Source organism: Pectinophora gossypiella, chromosome 23 (genome assembly GCF_024362695.1).
Source record: "Pectinophora gossypiella chromosome 23, ilPecGoss1.1, whole genome shotgun sequence".
Classification (NCBI taxonomy): Eukaryota; Metazoa; Arthropoda; class Insecta; order Lepidoptera; family Gelechiidae; genus Pectinophora; species Pectinophora gossypiella.
This window is the reverse complement of record NC_065426.1, coordinates 10,041,049-10,055,565: the sequence shown is the minus strand read 5'-3', so window position 1 is coordinate 10,055,565 and position 14,517 is coordinate 10,041,049. Positions and strand designations below refer to the sequence as shown.

At 37.9% G+C, this 14,517-nt stretch overlaps 1 protein-coding gene across 1 annotated transcript; it reads left to right on the top strand.

Annotated features, from left to right (window-relative positions):
- Positions 1–5,165: 5,165 nt before the first annotated feature.
- On the top strand, positions 5,166–13,907 carry LOC126377479 (uncharacterized). Its single transcript, XM_050025212.1, has 3 exons — positions 5,166–5,267; positions 10,777–12,445; positions 13,790–13,907. The coding sequence occupies exons 1-3, from the start codon at positions 5,195–5,197 to the stop codon at positions 13,878–13,880; spliced, it is 1,833 nt and encodes a 610-aa protein (XP_049881169.1). The 5' UTR covers positions 5,166–5,194; the 3' UTR covers positions 13,881–13,907.
- The last annotated feature ends 610 nt before the right edge of the window (positions 13,908–14,517 follow it).

Here is a 14,517-nt window from a genome sequence, read left to right as displayed (position 1 = left end):
TATATAAAAAGATTGTCATAATCCAAACGGTCTAACCACTAGACCACGGAAGCTGTTATTTATATATTGTGTACAAATATATAAATAAATAAAAACTCGATCGCTCGCACTGGACCACAAGCCTTACTCGTAACACATCTCAGCAGGGATCACACTTGGAGTGTGGAAATGAATGGCTGCACTGATGGAGACGCCTTAAATTGCGTGTAAATGGTCCAGCATTTGTTTTATTGTCTCCTTTTTTTTAAAGTTATTAAGTTGGATCAGTTAAATCTCTGCTGGACTGAGGGGCTGAGAAATTCACGCCTGCAATCCCTGGTATCGATCATGGGACCTCACAGTGGGATCGAGAGAGTGACCCTGTAGATGCTGTCATCAACATATTCCAGCTCCTATCCCACTTTAAAGTCACGTTCAATGACATGTGGAGCGTCATACGACTGTCAGTGTAGCATTCTCAATGTTACTTTTCTAGGGAAAAATAGAGCAGTGGTTTCCCTCTTGCCTCCCGCCCCGCAGTATTCTGTCTGACGCGAGTGGGATGACGCCCAGAGCAGTCTATTTCAAAGCCGTACTAGCACTCCTGTTCACCGCCTCTGAGTAGTACTGACAGTTATTGCTGCCCTCTGTAAGGTTCCAAGTTATAGTACCTGCGTCTTTCCCCTTCCGTCCTGCAATAATTGGAATCCATCATCATCTTCGGGCGCATCAGCGTCGTGCTGACTAGGAGTCGAAGTGGTCGCAATGGCCGAAATCGGTCATCATCGGTCATCAGAGATCATCATCATCATCAATTGGAATCCAGCAAAGACCTAAACCAATGATTGTCGAATTTGTTTTCGAATTCATGTTTGCTCAGAGGTAAAGAATCGTGAGGAAACCCAAACCAAGAAATGCATTTTCGTTGTGATCTAACCTGTATTGAGCTGGTTTTCCCTTCGCGGGTTGGAAGGTCAGACAGGCAGTCGCTTCTGTAAAAAACCAGACCTATCAAATCTTCAGGTAAGGTAAAAACGGGATAATGATCTAGGAAGAGGATGATCTTTATGGTATAAACTCACACACGATATTGATCTATCGGTAATCGAATGACAATCCATTTTTCCAAATAATAAATAATAGTTTTTTACTATCAAGTACTGACCTAGAAGGACTTCTATTGACCAAATTGGAGATATCCTTAAAAAAGGTGTAGTACGATCTACTCTGAACCGGCGTGAGTGTATGAAGATAGATAGATAGATAGATAAAATACTTTATTGAGCACAATGGACACAAAATACAGAGATAAGGACAGCATATACAGAAAAGCACAACAGGCGGCCTTAAAGAAGCGATTGATGAATGTGAAGGAAGCAAGAAAATTGTGTCAGGATCGAAGCAAATGTAATTCAATAGTCTCTGTTTACCCCGGTGGGGAATAGGCGTGAGTTTATGTATGTATGTACGTATCAAGTACTGAAACAATGAAGATTACCTTATGAGGTAACGATGATGAAATTAAAAGTAAACAAATTGTCTAATACTTTGGAGTACAAAACAATACTAAGGCAATACTAGTGACCACCCACGACTTTGTCTATGTAAGCATAACTCACGCCTATTTCCTACCGGGGTAAGCAGGGACTATGGAATTTCATTCGCTCGATCTTGACACACTTCTCTCGCTTCCTCTACATTCATCAGCTTATACACGCACGACGGTTCAGAGTAGATCGTACTAAACCTTTTCTAAGGACATCTCTAATTTGGTCAATGTAAGTCCTTATAGTTCAGTACTTGATAGTAGAGAACTATTTGCTTCGATCCTGACACACTTCTCTTGCTTCCTCCACATACATCAGCTTCATACATGCACGCCGGTTCAGACTAGATCGCACTGAACCTTGTCTATATTAAATTTGTATGAAAAAGGGATGACCTTAAAACAACATTAACTAACACCCTCAACCGCTATCGGGGTAAGCAGACTTACAAGTCATGGAACCACTTTTGATACAAACTCCTACAATTCTTCTTTTTTTCTCGTGTGGTTTGTGAGGCCAATGGCCGACCTAACCAACCCTGGTGTCAGGGTTACTATTTAGCCGCCAAAGGTCCCTGAAATTGCTCATGTAACGACTACATACTTTCTTGAGTAAATACTCCGGATCGACTGCCTAACGTATTTTCGGACATTCGGTAATTAGCTTGTAATATCCTATCCAAACTAAGGATTACAGTATTGTCCCCATCGGGATTCGAACCCGGGACCTCCAGATCGTGAGCCTGACACACAAATGAAGAATATGGTAAGAGGTTTCGTCATGGAAGAATGGACATAATCAATCTGTCGTAAACCGACATGCCTTTTGTTTTTTCGTTCCCAGCCTAACAAAAGGACAGACAAAAGACAGTTGCAATTTATAATATTAGCACAGATAGTACAAACGTAGATAGTTACTTAGATTGTATGCTTACGCGCACTTATGATCGAATTCTGACACGTTCGCTAATATCGCTCAGCGGTTCTCAAACTTTCGAGTCGAAAATGTTGGAGACAAAAAATAAATAAGTTAATGTTTCGTTATCATTATCACCAAAATATTAAAATGGAGTAAATACGAATAAATTCTATTTTACAGTGTGTATTTTATTATTACTTTTTTTAATTTTTTATTACAATACAAAAACAATTTATTAAACGCAATAAACAGAGCAAAAGAAGTACAATCGACTGTGTTGAGGCCAGACTATATTCTACGGTATATTTAAACTCTTATATGTACACAATATGTATTTGATTTTAATTTAACACGGGGTTACATTAATAACTATCCGTTTGGTTTACCATACATAAGTAAATGAATAAAAGTAATAATAATAATGAATTTTATTACACAAAATAAAATAAATACAAATTGTTTACTTAAAACTAAAAATGTGCTTATAATCTAAATAGATTTCAGGAGTTGTACAGGGGTCCCCAAACTAGGCAATGCCCGAATCTTGGGGAACCATAAAAAATTACATCTATATGCCTTTACGAAAAAAAAGCGGCCACTCTAAAGCGTAACTTATTGATCGCGTCCAATCGGCAAACGCAAATACTTTGAAAATAAACTACGAGCTACTTCAATACCTCCATACTTCCGGACAACTTAACCCCCTTCAACTTTAAACAATACCTAGAAAGACAAAGGAGTGGAACTAGTGTTGTGTCGAGTTCGAGACAAATTTCCTTTCGAGATTCTTACTCGAATTGAATAGTTCATTGATTTAAATTGCTTCTCTTTTGGACTGGGGGTCGAGAAATCCAACAGCTGTTTGTCATCCCGTGTATATTGTCTTAAGGATGTTATCTCCACAAAACGCCTGTAAAGTGACATTGACTTTTTTAACTGTATTTAACTTTTTTGTTTTAATAAGGGGTAACGGTAAGTACATAGTTTCGAATTATAACAGTTAAAAGAATTTAAAAAAAATATCGAAAAATAATAAAAACAATACCAGCTTATTATAAATACGTAGAATACGCCTAAAACGGTGGCAGCGTTTCCCCTCTGAACTGCCAGGCCTATTCTCTGTGCAAAATAGCAAAAAAAGACTTCACTTCTTTTGTAAACTTAGTTGTCATATCCGTACCTACATAAGTATACAACTTTCAACGTAACATCGTTGTATCTTTACGCACGGTTCGGCATCTCGAAAAAGTAGCTTTGGTACCATAAAAATTGCTGTCAAAATCTGTTATATTTAGTAGAGCATGACAAACAGTCCGCGAGCTCATTTACTCCTTAACGACTACGATTTAAATATAATAAAGTACCCTTCATCAGGGTTGAGGTAAATCGAGCTCGCTCCAAGCGTTGCTTATGCGTTTGGTTAAGGCACCAGCGGCCTTCAAATATGACAATCGACAATGATAAAAATGTATGGAATGAGGCACTTTACAGGCTACGTTCCCCAAAAAAAAGTATAGATGGCGCTGTCGAAATTTAAGGTGATATTTTCTTATTGCTCGGGGTACAAAATTATTCAAAAATAATAATTGTTGCTTGATATTTGGATCAGATACGTATAGAATTATGTTGCTACCTATATTGTTTCTCTTTATTCTGATCAGAATAATAATGGGTGGAAGATGTAATTGTCTGGGTGCAATAAAAAGGGTCATCATTTATACCCAAAAACGAAGATTAAAGAGAATATGTAGATAATATGTCTGTTGTCCATGAAATTAGACAGTTAAACGAAGAAAAATCTGTACAGCGCCATCTACATTGTCTTTGGTGGACCTAGCCTGGAAAGTCCTTCATTTTCATAAGGTGATATGTCAATCCCTTGGATTGTTACAATCGTTTTCAACTTGGCTAAGGCCCCTTTTTATCATCGGCTCGAGCGCCCGGCGACATCACTAAACAAAACTTTAACTTCCAAGAGAGCTTTGTGGGTGCATTCAGTTTTACGCTAAGTATTTTCTACCACATGTTAGTGAAATGTGTGAAGATATTTCACAAAGGTTTGTTAAGCTTTTAAAGGAGTGAATTGTTGTTGTTAAAAAGTAGTATTGAATTAGGTATTTGCGCGCCAAAGTAAGTGCGCTCGTCAAGGAATGTTGAATGGCAAGTTTGCATTTTTATCCTATTTTAACCCCCTCTGATTAGATCATCAAGTAAAATAATCGTGTAAAATTACTATCTGTTTATCCAAGTGGGCTTCAGTTGTCGTAGTAAACTAACCGCCATATTTGAAAACGAGGATTAACATCAAAATGGCAGGACAAGTTACGTTAGTCTTGACATCAATACTGGGAGAGGGCCCTCAGCGCTTCCATTTGTCTGGCCAAGTAGTCAATGCCATCTACGGAAAATCTACAATACCTAAGCCACGTCAAAAAATCTGGGCGTTACTTTGGCAGACAGGTATACTCTTGTCCCGTTGTTCGCGACAACGCAATGCAAGAACTTATGAAATGGCTTCACCCCTGACTACTTCAATTGGGAGTATATTCATGAGCTTATATTTATTTATTGAGAAAAAACCCCATAAATCGCTACCACTTCACAAATCCTTCACCTTCGAAAAACCAAATCCATGACAGTTTGACAACCACTGCGGATTGCGTTCGCGTCTAAAATCAAAACATTAGCCTGATCGCGCCGGAAGCCTCAGTGTCCATTAGTTGTGCGCACACGCTGCATCTGCGTGCAATATGGGCCGCGTAATCGGTGGGCTGTTTGTGCTGTGTACCATAGCCGTTGGCAGCGCCCTGTTTACTGGAAAAGGTAAAACTGTGCTTCTTCTTCTACCGTGTGAGTTTTGAGGTGGATTACCAACCTCATCAACCCTGGTGTCAGGGTTACTATTGAGCCGCCAGAGGCCCCTGACGTGGCTCATGTAACGACTACGTACTTACTTACATCAGTAAGTAGTAACCGGGCGCAACAGCTTAATGCTTTCCGAAGCATTGACCATCTTACTTTCGGACAATCAGGTGATCAGCCTGCGATGTCCTAACTAAACCAGGGATCACAAAGTGATTTTTGTGATATGTCCCCACCGGATTCAAGGCTGGACCACCAGTTGTGCTTCTATGGAGTAGGTAGACTTGAGGACACATTGTCCGGATAAGTAGTGAATGCTATCCAATACAAAAATACACTAAGCTACGTGAAAAGAGGTAGACAGAATTCCACTTATTACAATCCTGGCACACCACTTTCGCTTGTTCCTCTCTCATCAAAGATTTCATGCATTATCGGCGGTGTAGAGTATATTCTTAACCTGGCCTTTAAACCATCCTGGATCTCATCGTAGTATGGCCTAGGCCTTCCTCTTCCAACCCTACTACCTACCGCATCATAAATCTTCTTCGTAAGTTTCTTTCATTTATTCTCTCTACACGTCCGAAACGTCGTATCCCTTTCTTTATTCTCGTTACCTCTGGCCTTTCTTTAAAACATGCTGGATTTAAGTAAGTATTAATAAACGAATCTCAGCTGCGACTGCCCTCAAGATCATGCTCAAGTCCCTGTTTTTATATACGAACTGTCACATTGACATGATCTTGAGGGCAGTCTCGAAGCTGAGATTAGTTTATTAATACCACCCTTAATCTTGGTATCCATGCCACGCCAAACTGATTTTTGACTTTAAAATATTAAGTTAGGAATGTAAACATACGTCGTATTATAATAACCACAGTAATAAGATCCGGAGGCACTAGTAGTAGATGGTATATTTATAACATTAAACAGTAGACAGGCTTCCTGTTTCGTGGGAAATACGTACAGTACCTACAATATTCAAACAAATGGGACTACATTTTCAAACAGTAACTAAGACTGGACTGAGTGCCCGGATTTTCCAGAAAAAATATAAGTTGCTTGATATTCGGATCAGATTTGTATAGAATTATATTGCTACCTATATTTCGATCAGAATATCATCATTTCCAGACGTGGTCACTTCAAGAAATGGCCATTTCCAGAAGTGGACATTTCAAGAAGTGGTTTTCTATTTTGGACATTAAACGCCGAAAGGATCTTAGACACTTGTAAAATCGAACCCAGGCCCTCCGGATACTATAGCTAACGCTTTGGACCGACGCTACTCCAAGACCTTAAGACAAGAATATGTGCCTAAGCTTTCCGAATGCTGCTCAGCCGAGTTGGATTCGTCAATCGAAGTCGGCTTATTAGCCAATGCCAAATTTTTATAGGGTTGTTTTAGATTTGTGCTTAAAATTTATGTGTGTTCCATTTATGTTTGTCAATTACCCGCCCCTTTTCGACGTATAAGAAAATGATAGATATATAAAATTAGATGGTGCTTACAGGAATTAGTACCATTGTATACCTAAATAGTAAAAATATTTGTATAGCTACTATTGTTGGTAGCTGAGAGGGAGGAACTTGTGTATATCCATCTATAAATGGACCCTTTTCAAAGACAAACCAGGAGTATTTTATTTCTGGAAGCATTGTCTGTAGGTCTTCCAGGGAGTCAACCATCAGGACTGTATCGGGTGATACAAAAATGACCGAGTAACAACCTATTAGTCCAAATTCTGAAAAATAGATAAGCAGAAGCAGCAGACAGACGATGACGATTTGCCAAAAACATGGAGTGTAGCACGTAAACTTGTTATCACAACACGACTTGGTTAGGAAACGAAACGTCAAACAATCTCATTGTTTAAACATTTAAGGAATTGGTAATTCGTCCGTTGCTATTACTAGTAATATTATGACAAATATTCGTCTTTCTGTCTTTAAACGAACTCTGGGGGGTTAAAATTGCCACATCGAAGCAATTCATCTAAGAAAACAATATTGCTATTTGACATTTGTTTGCATTGCGCACTTTACTTTTATATGCGCAAATGTCAAATTACAATATTGTTTTCTTAAATGAATTGCTTCGATGTGGCCATTTTAACCCCCCATAGCTCGTTTAAAGATAGAAAGACAAATATTTGTCATAATATTACTAGCAATAGCAACGGACGAATAAGTACCCGGTAAGGTTATTAAAAGTTCGAAGTTTCTATTAATTATGTAGTCAAAAAGCCACATTTCTTTTTAGTACGTGACTTAGTGTAGATGTGCCGCCAATGGCATTAACTAGTTAATCGGACAAATGGGGAGTGCTGAGGGCTCTCAGGTATAAAATTTTCCAACTTTGACGCTGGCAGAATTGCCCCTGTTGACAGAAGCCAATATTTATAAAAAAAAAGTATACAATTTAAGACAACAAGCCTGGGGTGCCCTGTTGTGCACGAACGTCGATTCAGGGCGTCATTTGAGAGGATTATATGTGAAAGAATGAATCGACCCTAGTGGAGGCAAATCGTCGACCACGCTGGCGGGGTCAGTATTGGGGGGTTAGGGTTTACCCTGGTGACTTTAGTGTAGTGTAAGTAGTCAGTATCTACTTGTTCTCTAAAATTCGTCTTTCGGAATAAAAATTCTAAGTATATCCTCCTAATGCCAAGATTCGAGACAACTGGGTTTGGATTTACGTACGAATAAGTTATTAAAAAAATAAACCAAAATTATTTTGTTGAAATATTGGAATAAAAATTCTGCAGTTTTAATCAATTCCAACAACATTACATACAAACATATGGGTCAAATTGATAACCTCCTTCTTTTTTGACGTCGGTTAAAAAACAGCCTAGTAAGCTAATATTTAAGTAGGTACTTAGCGCGTTTCTTCCACCTCGAAACTTACCTGAAACAAGTAAAATTATTATTAATCACACAATCGCCAATAAAAAGATGTTTTATAGTTAAATAAATAAGTGTTAAAAACACATGTCATTGCTTAAAAACTAGATATTAATTACATTTAAAATTAGTCAAATAGCCTCGGAGCATACCCGGCTCAAATGTACCCATCACGCTGGCCGCGTTGCCGCGTTGGATGGCCAGCGAGATGTGCTGAACCAGGTATGATCCGGAGCGGGAGTCGCCACCACGATCTCGCAGACGTCGCTCTAGTCGCCAATTACATAAAAGTGTTTGGTATCAAAAACTTTTCACGTACAAAATCACTCAATTTGAACATGTAATTTGTGAAAAGGCTGGAGCCTAAACTGGATGAAACCTGACTTTAAGACACCAGGGGGGATAAAAAGGCCACACTGAAGCAATTCATCTAGAAAAGCAATGTTGCTATTTGACATTTGTTCGTGTTGTGTTTTTTTTTATAATTATTATTTGTATTTTTTTTTATTTAGCTGTAATATTTGTTTTTATAATGTAAAAAAAATAACTCCAGTTAAATAACTAAAGGTATAAATAAAAAATATGAACAATCATCATCACCAGCCTAATAACGCCCCCACTGCTGGGGCACGGGCCTTTCCTATGGATGGATAGGGAGATCGGGCCTTAAACCACCACGCGGGCCCAGTGCGGATTGGTGGTTATTAACGACTGCTAATGCAGCCGGGACCAACGGTTTAACGTGCCTTCCGAAGCACGGAGGAGCTCGAGATGAAAACTTTTTTTTGTGGTCACCCATCCAATGACCGGCCTTTGCGAAAGTTGCTTAACTTCAACAATCGCAGACCGAGCGCGTTTACCGCTGCGCCACTGAGCTCCTCCACCACCGAGCTCCTCAAAAATATGAAGAATAATTAGAATTTAAAATTACTCGTAAAACTACAAACAAATAAAATGAAATTAAACAAAATCAAAATGAGCTACTTTTGCAGCGCACTGCTGGCGACATGAACGCTGACCTAGTGCTTTAGGGTAGGCCCATCCACTCGGTCCGCTATTAATGGCTATTTATTTTGCAGACGGCATCTAATTTTAAGTAATACCTGTCATTTTCTTATCCAGTGAAAAATAATGGGACGGGTAATCGGCAGACATAAAATTTATTTATTTATTTACACGTCAATTTTAAGCAGAAATCTAAAAATACCGTTTAAAAATTTTACATCGGCCAATAACCCGTCAGAATTCAGTAGACAGCACGTCAGTCGAATTGCATACCAGCAAGATACCTATTTTATTACCCGACGCATCAAAGAGGCCAATCTCTTCCGTACATTATGTCACGTGTCGTGTTGTATTGGATAAGAACCACTGAAAACAATTCCGTCCCTTTGTTGTTCAGGAACAATAAGATTGATATCATTTCTTACGACATACATTATGGTATGTTTATTTTTATCTATCTATCTATCTACTCAACCTGTGTCCACCCACTGCTGGGTACAGGCCTCCTCTCTTTCACGCCATCCTTTCCGGTCCTGTGCAAGTCTCATCCATTGCTTTCCGACGTATCTCACAATGTCATCCGACCGGGCTGGTGGTCTGCCTCGATATCGCATACCATCCCTTGGCCACCATTCAGTAACAGCCTTAGTCAATCTGTTGTTTTCTCGTCTTGCCAAGTGTCCTGCCCATCTCCACTTAAGCCTAGCGATTCGTAACCTACATCTTCAACTTAAGTGCGTTGCCGAATTTCGACGTTACGTTTATTTTTATACAAGCTTTAAAATTATAAAGACAAACTGAAGATTATGAACGTGTGTTTTATGGTCATTGATGTGCCGTTCCCGATCACGACAGTAAAAAGGCGCAAAACTTATGAAAAAAAGTTTTATTGTCTATCCTCTCGGCAGATAAGACCAGAGCACAAGAAAGAACAATTTGAAAAAGAAAAGCAGCCAGTGTCATTACTAGTAAACAGTTTTTACAAAAGGAACATTTCCACTTTGGGAAAATTCTCAGGATCGGCACATCACTGAGTTTGCCATATCAACTGGTATACAAAAAGATGATTTGAAGTTTATTCATTTTAAAACACCTCTAATCCTTAACTCAAAAGACAACTGGATACGCAAGACTAGAAAACAATTGTCAGATAACAAGTTTCCTTGGCCTTTTTTCTACAGATTAAAATATGGTATACTATTGCAGATATCAAGTCAATTTTACTATAACTAAACTCTGTTTGAACCCATGTTAGTTACATAAAATAAAACATATCATAAACAGCCAATATGTGTTCCACTGCTGGGCACAGGCCTCCCCTCAACCAACTGTAGGGGGTAGGAGTAGTCTGGGCGTGTGTTACGGCTAACAGCCGGGACCAACGGCTTAACGTACCACGAAATCATCTTACTTTATCAAATAAGTAGGTGATTCAAGCCTGCGATGTCCTTACCAAACAAAGGACAGTCTCACAAAGTGATTTCGACAATAGTTAATAGTTACATACTAAATCTTTTATAATGGAATATTAGTTAACATTAGCGGTTTTTATTTGCAGGTTTCTACTGCCGGGACCCAGACACGGGGAAGCTGTACCCAGTAAATACGACCTGGGCATCTTCTTCCTTCTGCGGTAGCTACACTTGTAAACTGAGAAAAAAGAACAACACCACCGACGAACCTTTACGACAACTCAAAATAGGCAACGTAGACCAGCCTCAGAAAGAAACCGCTCGCATCGTGAAACATGAAGGAAATTGCACAAGACCTATAGGTGTAGTTATCGAACCTCCAAAGTCTAACATTCAAAATATACTACATAAAGAGAAAACTGACGACGCGAACTATGTTAGTTTAGACAATTTCAAAAATATCGAACTCAATTCTGTAAACAAAGATAGCGATAGATATTTAACAGAGCAAGAAATAAAAGCCCTCACAATGTTGCTGCATACAGTAAAGAAAAGCGATTTGGAAGCTATATTAGAAATATATGACTTAGCGCAAGACATTTACAAAGAAGCGGACAGAGTTGGCGATGATGAAGTATTATTCCAAAACACAAATGCCATAGAAGAAGAAAAACTTACACTAGAAAATAAACCCACAGTAAGGACAGAGGCACCAAAAGTTAAAAACTATGTCTCTTATTGGTATGAACCATTGACGTCAAGCAACAACAAACACAGCATAGACCAGATTAGTCCTGCACTACCAACTGCAAAAGACACTAGCAACGAAATAAAACCAGTCCCAATAAAATCAAAAGAAGCGATTCACGAACCGATCTCACCTAAATTCAAATCCAAGGCGGAAGCATATTTTTCAAGAGCATTGACGAATCAGGACTTCAGAATGTTACCGTATTACTTCCCAATGTCGAAGTTTAATCGGCAGTCGTCGTATCATCATACTAATCCTGGAGGGCCTCTTCCTGTGCCGAGTTCTAATCATCAAGGAGTTCAAATTCCTCAACTTGTCCCAGTACCTCAACCAGTACCAATTCCTCAGACTACGATGACAAGATCTCCGCCAATAGGTTCGTATCCACTACTTATACCTAATACTCAGTTAGGGAGTCAACACGTTGATAATATACTTGCGACTGTCAACAAAAAACCTTGCAAGCATCCTGATGGTCCTATCAAGAAGATATCCCCTTGGTTCAAGCTGATAAAGAAACCTTTCATCTACGATCCTGAAAACAAACAATACGATTTACAAAGGCGACCTATCACCTATACCGAATCAAGAATCAACGCGCAAACTTTACATTATCCTTTCGCGTATCTGAACTATAACCTCAGTAATTTACAAAATTTATACGTGAATGAGTATCCGTGGTCTTTCCTGAACCTACATAAAGATCATCAGCATAATCATCCAAATTATTTAAAAGCAGCATACATGGCCCATTTGCCGCATGCTTTTTTGATCAACCAAGATTTACCTGACGATTCTATGGGCGAAGAACAGAAGCCTATAGCAGAAAAAGAAAAGAAACTACCTGACTGGCAAACTGAACAGCTCCCGATGAGCATACTGAACGAAGTGAGAGCAAACATGGCAAATACGAAGTTATTGCCTTTCCCATTCCGAAAGAAGGTAAAATTGGAGAAAGTAAGCAAAGTGATAAAGATGGACGACTTATCAAGGAGTAGAAGGCACGCAAACGTGGCGAATGCAGGGAATCCAGAAGAGTTTGAAGTCTACTTAGAAAAATCCACGTAAGTAAGTCGTTTTGTTTCTTAACCAAGTAGTTATAATGACTAAAATAGTTATAAAACTAGTCATCTAATTCTGTGACGTCGATGTGAAATTCAGCTCTTTATGTTCTCTCTTTCTAAAAACAAACAATGTATTTGTGTCTTCATAGCTATGTATTATAAAGTGTCGTTCATATCTATCAAAGGATAGGGAATGGAGTAATCCATGCACTGTTGATGTTATGAACTTAAGACCCTAGCTCACCAGGTCATCGACAGTGCACCAACAAAAAGTATGCGCGTAGTGGCGCCATCATGATGTCTTGGTGAGATGTGGCCGTTAGGGATTTTTATTGAGACAGCATTCAACTCCTAAAAAAAATTTACCTAAATAGCCTTGCATCAAATGTTTAGTCCTAGTACGGCTTTTAAATAGACTGCTCTGGGTGCCATTGCACTCGCGTCAGACAGAGTACTGCGGACGTAAGGCAAGAGGGAAACCACTGCCTGCCCTATTTTTCCCTAAAAAAGAAGCATAGAGAATGCTACACCGACAAGAGCCGTGGATCTTAATTTTTTTTTTTATAAAAACTTTTTTATATTTTTACCTTTTTGACATTTAACCATGGATGCGTGTAACGAGTCGTTAGACCCGTTACAAAAAGTTAAATATTATTTGTTACGCCATAATCTCAAAAAAAAAAACAGATAACCCCTTTTGAAATATGAAACAAGACATTTTTACTACAAATTGTTGAAAACACAAGAATCTTCCCATCTTTTCTGTCCTTTGACTAATTTAACACAAATGACAAATCTCATTCGTTAGCGACACCCGATTTTGGAATGAAAAAACAAGACAAATTATAAAAAAGAAGTTCGGAATTTGACCCTTTCTTCCCCTAAGGCACTCCTTTGCAGTAGATTAGATTCCTTTGTTTTGTTTTTGATACAAAATTATACAATTTTGTTTTTTGATTCGAATTTACAAATATGTTTAAATTTTTGTTTGTGCTCATATCGTTAAAGCATCCCCATTTTTACATTTTACTTTAATTTCGTTTTAGGTTTTTCATTTTTCCATTAAAAGATTCGTGCTCAGTAATGGTCTAACCAAGTTCAATTTAATGTTCTTATTGTTTTTGCAAATACAAGTACCTACTTTTAAATTGAAACCGCACAATTAGGTACTTATATATTTTTTTGTTTATGTATTTTTTTATTTATTTTCTTCAAACGAATTGCCAACAAAAAGTAATAAATACCTTTGATTTCTTCGTAGTATGCTTTGGTTCCTTTTACGCCTGTCAAAATAACACCCACGCTAATAAAAGCGATCATTAATTCTTTTTTTTTTGTTGGCAGGTGCACGACAGACACGGAACCCGGATTTTTTAGAATGGGGAACGCTACAGAACCCTTCCCCGCGTGCTGTCCGCAAAGAATAGGTAGTTGATAAGATTTAACTAGGTATTTGAAATAAGAACACACCATTGGCTTCCTGTTATTAAAAAAGCATGTATTTACTTACCAGTAAAGGCTATTACAGACAAACTAGTCCAGTTTTGAACTGCCAATTAGCTGCTATTGCAGTTTCGATGCAGTTACGCCCACCGCATAAAAGCTGCAATCTTGCAACTGATTTTCTGGTTAAATACGTTTTGATAGCCCTAGAAAAATAAAAATACTTTCTTTGCGAAAATATATCTTTAAAAACTGTGTTACTTACTTAAATTATTAAAATATAATCAAAATTCAACATTTTATTATGTATGACACATAATAATGTTTGTTTAAATTGAAAAAAGAAAACACAATTACTTAAATGTAAAGTGAATTGTATAAAGCTTTATTGATTTATTTAACAAGAATAAGTTGAATAAACTGCCATTATTATTAACTTTGGACTGATAATTATTATTGTATTTTTAGTTTTATTTAAACAAAATAACTTATTAAAATAAACTTTTGAATAAAAAAATGGCTACATAAATTATATAACAAACTATTTTCGGCAGAATAAAAGTAAAATTAAATATAATATAACAAAAGGTAAACTTGATTCTATTGAATAAGATAGTATTTTGTTTTGC

Bases quoted from the DNA above. Each gene is read 5' to 3' on its own strand.
- LOC126377479 (XM_050025212.1), top strand. From the start codon at position 5,195: ATGGGCCGCGTAATCGGTGGGCTGTTTGTGCTGTGTACCATAGCCGTT. The intron at 5,268-10,776 runs GTAAAACTGTGC...TTTTATTTGCAG, and splicing joins CGCCCTGTTTACTGGAAAAG to GTTTCTACTGCCGGGACCCA. The intron at 12,446-13,789 runs GTAAGTAAGTCG...TTTTGTTGGCAG, and splicing joins GTCTACTTAGAAAAATCCAC to GTGCACGACAGACACGGAAC.